The 10344-nt window shown below is 44.9% G+C and overlaps 2 protein-coding genes across 3 annotated transcripts in view; one reads left to right on the forward strand and one right to left on the reverse strand.

Annotated features, from left to right (window-relative positions):
• XRRA1 (X-ray radiation resistance associated 1) overlaps positions 1–245 on the reverse strand; it is a 36109-nt gene extending 35864 nt beyond the window's left edge. The window contains exon 1 of one of the 2 annotated variants that reach the window (XR_015796059.1): positions 4–245. The gene's annotated coding sequence lies outside the window, so the exon portion shown is untranslated. The remainder of the gene's footprint in view (positions 1–3) is intronic. The other variant, XM_007440115.3, reaches the window with a different exon arrangement.
• SPCS2 (signal peptidase complex subunit 2) lies at positions 90–9864 on the forward strand. The gene is given in 6 exon segments (XM_088140423.1): positions 90–165; positions 168–419; positions 4847–4953; positions 5779–5938; positions 8532–8667; positions 9598–9864. Coding segments are annotated over 6 exon segments (882 nt in total). The 5' UTR covers positions 90–125; the 3' UTR covers positions 9785–9864.
• Positions 9865–10344: the final 480 nt, after the last annotated feature.

Here is a 10344-nt window from a genome sequence, read left to right on the forward strand (position 1 = left end):
TACCTGCGCTGTCCCCTGCAGGAGGATGGCGACTGCAGCCCCCTCCGGCCCGCCTCGCGCGCCTTCTCCGTCCCTCCCGACGAGCGAACCGCGATCCCCACTTTCTCTCCCTACCCCTCGTAGCCATGGCAACCCAGCCGCCAAGAACTCCACTTCCCAGGGCGCTCCTGCACCAGCCTCCCCTTCCCATAGGGCCGCGCTTCTTCGTCCCGGCGTCCCTCGCGTGGGCCTCTCTCCGTTCAGCCAATCGGCGGCGAACAGGTCGCGAAGGGGGAAGGAGGAGGCAAGATGGCGGCGAAAGGCGGCGGCGCGGGAAGTGGCGGCAGCGGCAGCGCGAGCAGGAACGGGATCCTCGACAAGGTAGCCGCGACGGGCCGTCTCCTCGCCTGCCTGGGCGCCGCGGAGCGAGGGCGGGTGGAGCCGCCGCGGAGGGAAGGCCCCTCTGCGAGGAGGCAGGCAGGGCGGGCAGGCAGAGGGCCTCCCCGGCCCGGCTCGCACCAGGACCCTCTGCCCGCCCCGAGAAGCCCAGCCCCGCTTTCCACATCGCCCCGGGAGCTGACGGGACGCGCTGCCGCCAGAGAGAAGCCGAGCGCCCCCTTGGACACCCCGGCGCCTGTCGGAGGAGCGGGGACTACAACTCCCAGAATCCTCAGCCGGCCGGCTGGGGGACGCAGCTCCCGGGGGAGGAAGGCTGGCTGGAAAACCCTCAGGGCGAGGAGAGGCTCGTCAGCGGTTAGCCAGCCGGGACTGAGTGTCCGCATTCACACGTGCTTAGCCTGGACACTGCAGGAAAGCATTTTCCGGGCTCGCACAACTCCTCCACCTGACCAAGCTGAGCGTGAACAGCATCCTAAGCATCCCCCTCAGAAAACCCCACCTCAGACTGATGCTAACCAGTCCCAGCATGTTGTGCAAATCTTGACCCACCATTGTTAACTTTGCCTTGTGAACGCAGCCTCAGTGTCTTTTGAACGGAGCCGCCTTTTCAGATCGTTATGTTTTATTTAATCCTTTTTTCAGTCGACAGTTGCCAAGCTAAACTTGGGACTGTAGGCACACAAGAGACGTGCTCTTCCAGTAAGCTTAGGGTGGAGAACAGCTTCTGTGAGGACTTCACTGTCTGAAAAGACCTTTTCCTAAACTTTATCTGCTGCTAGAAGTAGGATGTTGGGCTAAACTGACATCTGCCTGTGTTCTGACTTCTGTATATAGAACCTTTTCAGAATTGGATGGCATATCAATTGCAGTCATAATACAAACAGAAACAAATCAGAATCAGACAAGTGCATAGAAGGCTATAGCAGTTGGCAGCTCTTAATCAGGATAGCTAGCCTTGGTTCCTTCAGATGCATCAGAGTACATCCTCCTACCAGTTATTGCAGGGTTCTTGAAAGCATCTGAACCCTGGGTTGTGACCATCAGTGCTCCAAAGTGGTGTTGCTTTCTTGGTTTTCTCTCCTGTTACTCCATTTCCAGAGCCTAAAAAATCATAGAAAATGCTAATATTGTGTGCTTGCGAATTGGTTATGCATCAGTGTGCCTTGTGATTTAAACAGGTAACCCTGGCTTTCTGTGACTGAACTTGGACCAAATTCAGGTTCCCTCTTAATCACAGAATTCAGTGCTTGTCTTCAGACTAGTCATTCTTTCCCAGCCCAACCTGTCACATAATGGTGTTGATTGGAGGATAAAGTTAGAGAAGATTTCTCTCTTGAAAACTGCCTTCAGCTCCCAGAGAAAAAAATGGGGTCTGAATGGTATTAAAAAAGGTTCATAAATAGTTTGTGTATGAACTTCTATAAATCTTGAAACAGTTGTGATTCTATTACGTGTCTGTCAGGTTGGCGTATATTTAAAATTCAGAGATACTGGTATCAAATCCTTGCATTTTTTCTATGCTTACTCCTAGAGAGAATTAAATGAATCTCCCTGTTGCCCACCAGTCTCATTCCAGTATCCTAGACAGATTCCCTCACTAAGTCCAGCTTTTCTTAGATTAAAAAAAAAATCATGAACATTTTCACTGCCAGACATTGGATAGTAGATCTTAAAAAACAGACTCGAATTTGATTTTGTAAGAGGAGGAAAACTTTCTAGAACACCCTTTTACAGTACTGATTCCTTCTTCTTTGCTTCTGTGTTGAGAGTGAAAACACAGTGTTGTGTTGATCTGAGCCTTTCAACTCTTGGATAAGATGGCATTCTGATCCGAAGGCAAGTTTACTGCGTGATTTGCTTTTGGAAAAGGTTGGACTCAGAATTGAGTTGTCATCTCAGACAGTTGAAATCATCTAGATGCAGCCCTTCTGTTTCAGAAAGGATGATGTGTCTTTCAGTTAGCAACAGGAAGTCAACTGTAGAAGGGGTAAGAGGAAGAAAGCACCAGGCCAAAACGAAAAGGGTTATTTTTAGACCTTAATAGGAAAGTCACCTGATTGCCTCCAGCAGGCTGTGTTCATATAGTACTGTATGTTTAACCAAGTCAGCTAATGATGTACCTGAAACATCTGTACAACATGCTTATTTGGTTAGTGTTAACCCTGGTTAAGTTTTTTGTGGCTTAGCCTGTTATACAAATGCACTTCCATTTGGTCAGTTTATGGTTCAGAATACTGTATAAATGCAGAAAATAGATTGGTTCAGGATAGGTGAAGAGTGTTGTATGAACACAGCCACAAAGATTTCGCTGGACTTCTGTAAGAGTTGTGTTAGGGTCTTGGTGCAGTTTTTCTGGTTGTGCAGTTGTTCTGAAATGTTGTGCTAATTCTTGGACTGTTATAATAATAGACTCTTTAGCTAAACAATTTGGGGCTCTTGCTCCAAGGATTTGTACCTTAATAATTTATAACAAAACTGGGATTGGTGGAGTAATGTTTTATTTGGAACATGAGAATTCATCCCTCTAACTTGGTGAGGCAGTGACGGGATCTATTACCCGTCCAAACCTTTGTTCTCAAACTGTAAAGTGATTGTGACATTTGTCTGGCAGAAATAACAAAAAGAAAGCTTTTTTTCTTGCACCTAGCAGTTCTCTCCTTCAATTACTTTATTACCATATTTTTAGATGTTTATCCCACCTTTATTATTTTTTATAAATAACTCAAAGTGGCAAACATACCTAATACTGCTTCCTCCTCCTATTTTCCCCGCAACAACAACCCTGTGAGGTGAGTTGGGCTGAGAGAGAGAGAGACTGGCCCAAAGTTTTCCTCCCACATGAGCAAATGTTTGTGCTTGAGCCTACTCTAATTAAAACATGCACACATGCGCGCACACACACACACACACACCAGCTTCAGCCATGTATGAAGGTATTTACAAGAAAGAATGAACAGACTGCAGAGAGGTAAAGCATAAAATACAGTTGGGAGGGTAAAAGTATAAACACAAAACTGATAAGAAATAGGAAGAGGTGAATCAAGCCAAGCGTAACCCAATTCTTGACACATTTTGAGAAGGATATCTAAAGAATTTAAACAAAAAGTTGCTTGTATTGTCGAAGGCTTTCACGGCCGGAATATGATGGCTGGTGTGGGTCTTCCGGGCTGTGTGGCCGTGTTCTGGAAGTTTTGTTTCCTAACGTTTCGCCAGCATCTGTGACCGGCATCTTCAGAGAGCAGGAGCACAGATTACAGCAACCAGAAAAATCTGCAGTAGCTGAACATGCTCTCAAGCACACTGGACACAAAATCCTATTTGAAAACACAGAGATACTGGACAACACCAACAGCCACTATACCAGGCTATACCGGGAAGCCATTGAGATTCACAAACACCAGCACAGCTTCAATAAAAAAGAGGAGAGTCTAAAAATCAACAAAACCTGGCTACCAATCCTGAAAAATACAGCCCGCAAAAGGTCAACAAACTCAGCTCAACCACCAGGATGTGTGAACAGTTCACACAATGAACATACTAATCACCCCCAGCAGCCACTCGGTAACAACTCAATAGAAGAAAAAACCCTGCTTAATCCCCAGGAAGATACACATATATTTTGACACCAAAACAAGCAGCCACTCGTTAACCCAAACCCCCCCACCCCCCCAAACCCCGCCTAACCCCCCACCACACACACCCAATCCCCCCCTTCAGATCTCTATAAATACCCACAAAAGGGTCACATCATCCTGGGCAGAGAGAACTGCTCCTGTCTGTGCTCCTGCTCTCTGAAGATGCCGGTCACAGATGCTGGTGAAACGTTAGGAAACAAAACTTCCAGAACACGGCCACACAGCCCGGAAGACCCACACCAGCCAAAAAGTTGCTTGTTTGTGAGATGGGCAGCTATAAATTTTTTTAAAAAAAATCTAAAGGCCAAAAAACCTCTCTGCCTTTATAAGCAGTTAAATTAATAAGGTTTATTTTCATAATATCCAACCATTTGTAAGTCACAGGTTGCCCAAGAAACTAAGTTACTGACTAAGGGCCTGCAAGTGGGGCCAATTGTTCCAGGCAGTGGTCTTGCTGAAACCTGATGGCTGTCTTAACTCGGTTACTGCATTAACCCATTTTCTGGGTGCACACGATGTCTTGACTCATAAACTAACCAAATAGGCTGGGATTGTGCTCCTCCATAAACTAACCTTGGCCCATGCTATAATTGCTGCTGACCAATAGGAGGCACTACAAGAGTGGTTTTGTCCTATTAGGACCCGTCAGCTTAGCCCTTGTGTAGATGCAGTCAGCAGACCTGGTTGAGCATGTTGTGTGAATGCAGCCCAGTCTGATAAGCAGTCAGGGGGAGAGATGGCCTGGAAGCCAAATTCAGCTGGTCTGGAGGATGAGCCAGCAAGAAATTTCTTTCTTTTTCCTGGGATCCCAAGAAAGGACCCTTTTAAACAAGACTGCTTGTTTTTTGCCTTGCAGTGGAAAATCGACGACAAACCTGTCAAAGTAGACAAATGGGATGGGTCAGCGGTGAAGAATTCGTTGGATGACTCTGCCAAAAAGGTAGCCTCCCTCCTCCCTTTTGGAATAGATGGATTCTTCACACCAATTCTGGTGTGTTTCCCATCAACTCTCCCGGCCTCTCTGTGCTAGCTTTCATGCCCGTCAGCTTGGAATATCTTTGCTATTTTCCTATTCCTCTGCATTGCTAGGGTCCTCTTTCTTTCCTCCTCAAGCTGTTGAATTGTCTTCCTGGCAGTCTGCACCAGGTTCGAATTCATCTTTGCCGTTCACAATCACAGGACCCTGTGATGGAATGGTTTGGTGAAGGCTGTGCTTGGGGAGATAAGTATTTCCTTGATTGATGTCAGGTTCAGCCCAAAGAACTCCACGAGACAGTACAGATACAGTTCTATTGCATTTATTAGCTTTCACCTTCAAGACAGAATCTTGCCAGACTGAATCTAAACTTCCCAAGCCAGCAAGCAAACACTGCGAATTCCTTAGGATGGTGCCAGTCTCATCCTCTTCACCTTCCCACACTCTTTCTCGGGGCTAAGGAAATGCTTATCTCCCCGAGCGCGGCCTTCACCAAGCCATTCCATCACAGACCCTAAGCTTTACTCAGCCTCAATCTGCTGCCTTTCCAAGGCCTTCTGTGCTCTTTGGACACTCAGTGTGATGGACCAAAATATCATGGGGGGGAACCAGAAGAGCAACATCCAGCTCCTACCACAAACAGGTTTTCTACACACTGTCACTCAAAATGCAGGATCCTGTGGGATATGTGTTAATGGTGGGAATATTCCCTGTGTTTGCTGAGTAATCTGTTCCGTTTGGGTGTGTACTGTATTCATAGGCAAAGGTGTGCCCTTTTTTCCCCACCAGGTTCTCTTGGAAAAGTATAAATATGTAGAGAACTTCTGCTTGATTGACGGGCGCCTTATCATCTGTACCATCTCCTGCCTCTTCGCCATCGTGGCTTTAATATGGGATTACCTTCATCCCTTCCCGGAATCCAAGCCAGTCCTTGCTGTCTGCGTGGTATCATATCCTTTTTTGGTGCTTCCCACCTTAAAGTTTTGTTTTTTTTTTTTAAGATGTTTTATCCCACCTTTCTGATTTTTATAAATAACTCAAGGGGGTGAATATACCTAATACTCCTCCCTCTTCCTTTTCCCCACAACAACAACCCTGTGAGGCATGTTGGGCTGAGAGAGAGGGACTGGCCCAAAATCGCCTAGCCGATTTTCATGCCTTGGGCAGGACTGGAACTCACCGTCTCCTACTTTCTGGCCTGGGGCCTTCACCACTACACCAAACTGGCTATTTATTTATTTGGGTTTTATCCCATCTCTATATTAGTCAATTCAAGGCATCCCACAGATCTTATTATTGCTCCTCCTATCTTCTCCACAACAATCACCCTGTGAGGCAGGTTGGTCTGCGAGAGAGGAACTGGCCCAAATTCACCCAGCTGGCTTCATGACTAAGGGAGGACTTGAACTCACTGTCTCCTGGTTTCTAGCCTGGTGCCTCAACCACTAGACCAAACTGGCTTTCCACACTTCACTGGTTTTTTTGGCCTCTGAACCTGAAGCCCTGAGACAATTTCCTGACATCTTTTTTGCCAGGTTCAGTGAGCTCATGTTAGCCTTCCCAAGTCTGATTCTCTGGCCATTTTCAAGCAGAAAGAAATCTGGTTTCATTTATCTTTTTATCCTGGGTGGTTCTCACAGGCTGATGGTGGATGGCCTGAAGTTTGTACTCCAAAAAGAAAAAAAAAATGTGTTGGGATAATAGGTTATGAGTCACAGAAGAACAATGATAATCCTAATATAAAATGAAATCATAACATAAAATGATAATGTGCAATAAATGGAGCAACTGCAGTGTTATTTATTTCATTATTCATTTATTGGGATTTGAGTCATCTCAAATTATCAGTGCAATAATCATCAACTAATAAGCTTTCCCTAGCCCTCATTAAAATACCATAATAATCATAATGATAATCATGATCATTGTTAGGAGTAGAAGTTGGTTCTCTGCGTTGTAGTACTTGATTCCAACTTGCAACCCTCTGAATGTGTTTTTGATGCTGTACGATCAAGGGCCAGATCAGTGATCAGATCTTGTTAGGTCTGAATCAAAAGCTAAACCCAAACATATGCTCAGAATGAAGGATTGGTGCCATGATACTTCATTATAACACGTGAGAAAAAGGTCAACAGTTAAACAACAATAAATGCATTTAAGCAGCAGCAGGGTAAATTCTTCTGAAGAATCATTTGATCTGTCAGTTTTACAAGTTCGAAAAAGTTCTCTATTTCCCCATGGTTATATGGAGGTGCTAAAGACAAAAGACATGTTCCATGGTTTTAATTGCTCATATTCATTCTGAGGAACTACAGATCTGTTGACTTCAATACTTCAGACTTCACAGTAGCTTCATGATGTATAGCATCTCTCTGATTTATTGTCTTATTCTTTCCATGAAGTTGTACATCAGCTCGGAACGCAGCATTTTGCTACCAAATAGAGAGAGCAAAGGTAGATTCTTCAAAGAGAATTTGGTTTCAGACTATGTCTCCTTGAAGCAAGAGTTTAAATGTAAAGCCGCCTTTGGTTAAACCATGGCACCAACCAGTACTTCATTTGTTTCAAGATGTGTCCTTTGAAAATAGTTTGTAAAGCAGCAGTCCCCAACCTTTTTGGCACCAGGGACCGGTTTCATGGAAGACAATTTTTCCACGGACCGGGAGAGGGGGATGGTTTCAGGATGATTCAAGCGCATTACGTGATAGGGTTTTGATATGAGTCTGCAAGCAACTGATTTATTATGGTCTCTGTGCAGTCAAACCTCTCTGCTAACAATCTGTATTTGCAGCCGCTCCCCAGTGCTAGCATCACCGCCTCAGCTCCACCTCAGATCATCAGGCCACAGATCTGACAGGAGGCAGAGCTCAGGTGGTAATGCGAGTGATGGGAAGCAGCTGTAAATACAGATGAAGCTTTGCTCGCTCACCCGCCACTCACCTCCTGCTGTGCAGCCCGGTTCCTAACAGGCCACGGACCGGTACCGGTCTGCTGCCTGGGGGTTGGGGATCCCTGTTGTAAAGCATAAGTTTGGGTAAAGCTTCTTTTGATTCAGACCTAACAGGATCTGATCACTGATCTGCTCCTTTTTCCCAGAGCATCAAAAACACATAGGGAGAATTCCAACTTGCAATAAGCTGAATTGTTTTTGTTGTACGAATTAAAAACCAAAAACCTAGGCATTTGCAAAATACTTTCTGCTGAGGGTGTTCAGGTTAACTGGTGGGGAGAATGAACTCAGGGAAAAGGGCTTGTCCCACCAGTTTGGAAGTTGAGATGTAGGACCATACCAGGAAAGGAAACTTGGGGCTGTGGAAAAGGGCAGCTTTGCATGCCTGTAGGAAGAAGACAAAATCTCCAGGCCAGGATCTAAACTAGCCAACATCGTAGTCCTATGTAGGCTAGGGATCAGGGAGTTTGAAGACCACTCCACCTGGAAAACATCATTTGGGGAAAGCTGTTTTGGAGAGTTTCCTCAAATGGACTCTGTTCTTGAAATCCTCTTGTACCAAGACCTCATATCTTTCTTTAACCTTGCCCAACGTATTTTGTAATGATGGGAATTCTGACCATCTATACCTCATATAAGGAGAAGAGCATTTTTCTGGTAGCACATAGGAGAGATCCAACAGGGATGGATCCTGACGACATCTGGCAGCTTTCCTCAAGCCTGAAAAGGTACCGCCTGCTCCAAGACTCCCCAGGTTCTGCATAGAAGTGAAAGGGTTTTGTGGGGAAATCATGCAAACTACTAGAAGGCCAACGGTTTGCTCGTCCCCACCGAGAATTAAGCTGAAGTTGTGTTGCGAGTATCCGTATGCAAAATAATTTGAGTTTCTCACATTGCAAGCTTGGAACAGCCCCTTTTGTGCTCTGAGCAGCCACTTGAACCTTAGCAGAAGCATTCCCACCTTCTCTTGACCACGTCACGTGTGTTCCAAGGTCGGGACAGGGAATTTCCAGCTCAAAATGCTTCTGGAATGGTAGGAATGGCACTGAAACACTTTGGGTGAGTTTGGAAGCTGTTTTGAGTTGGAACATTTTGCACACCCCTGGTTGGAAATTGAGCGGGGATGGGGGCAATAACCCAATAGCAGAAGTTGCGCTCTGTAACTCCCCTTGTTCCTGACACTCCTCTGTGCATGGTCTGGGCTCTTCACTTCTATGCAGATGGGTTCTGGTTTTGTTTTGTTTTTTAATTGCATCTAGATTATTCGAGATCCCACTCTCATTTCTGCATATGAAAGCTCTGCTTCCTTATGTATGTATACATTTAAGGTATTTTTACCCCATTTTTCCGATTAAAAAACAATCAACCAGTGAAAAGCAAAATTTAACTCAAATTAGAAACCACAGTTTCAACGTAACATACACATTTGGAAGATCAGTTTCTCAGAAGTACGAGGCTTAGAAAACCTGCTGGTCATAGTGGGTATCATCATCATAACAACACCTGTATCACCTACGTTACAGGCCAGCCGAATTCAGTTACAAACTTTTTTTTTTTTAAAGTACCACCAGGGTCATACATTTCACCAGCTGGATGGTTCTTAACCTAATAGGTCAAAATCTTTTATCTTACAAATGTTTGTGTAACCCTCTTTCTAGGTTTGACGACAAATACAGCCTGAAAATGACATTCATCAGCGGCCGAAGCAAGCAGCAGAGAGAGGCAGAGTTCACCAAATCCATCGCCAAATTCTTTGACAGCAATGGGACCTTAGTAATGGAAGCCTTTGAACCAGAAGTTTCCAAGCTTCATGACAGCCTGCTTACAGAAAGGAAGATCAAATAGGCTGTATCCCATGTTCACCTTCCCACTTATCATGCTGAGCTTTAAGCCAATAAAGAAACGAGCAACGAATGACAACCTCCCATTTTGTCCAGAGATCCTCTCTCCTTCTTTTCTTTCTCTCTCTCTCTTGTTCTGTCTCTCTCGAGCGAAAGAGGGTTTTTAATTTAGGACGTGCAAAACAGACCTCAAGGTCTAGTTTGGGCTAGTTTTGCTTCACTTTAGGTCAACGTCTGTTCTTTTCAAGTGCTTTGTGAAAATAGGTTTGCAAAGAATTTCTGGAAGAGGTTGAGGCTAAGTTTATTTTTTATTTTTAAAATAGCAGTGCACTAAAGCAGTTCTGCGGGCATTGTCAAATTAAAAAAAAAAAGGGAAGGAAAAGCTGAATTTGGGTTTGTGTGGGTCCCAGCTTTCGGCAGGGAGGGAACCTTTAGTTAATTGTTTTTGTGTTTTCCATTCTGTGTGTCATTTAACTGATTTGTCAAGGTCCAGTCAAGTTTTCTTTTTTTATCTCAAGCCACTGAAAGTAGTTTTGGGGATGGAAATTTGATTTGGAGTAACTG

This window comes from Python bivittatus, unplaced genomic scaffold (assembly GCF_059951505.1).
Source record: "Python bivittatus isolate LINGU-HERP-01145 unplaced genomic scaffold, Pbiv_v1 ctg000340_np1212, whole genome shotgun sequence".
NCBI classification, from domain to species: domain Eukaryota; kingdom Metazoa; phylum Chordata; class Lepidosauria; order Squamata; family Pythonidae; genus Python; species Python bivittatus.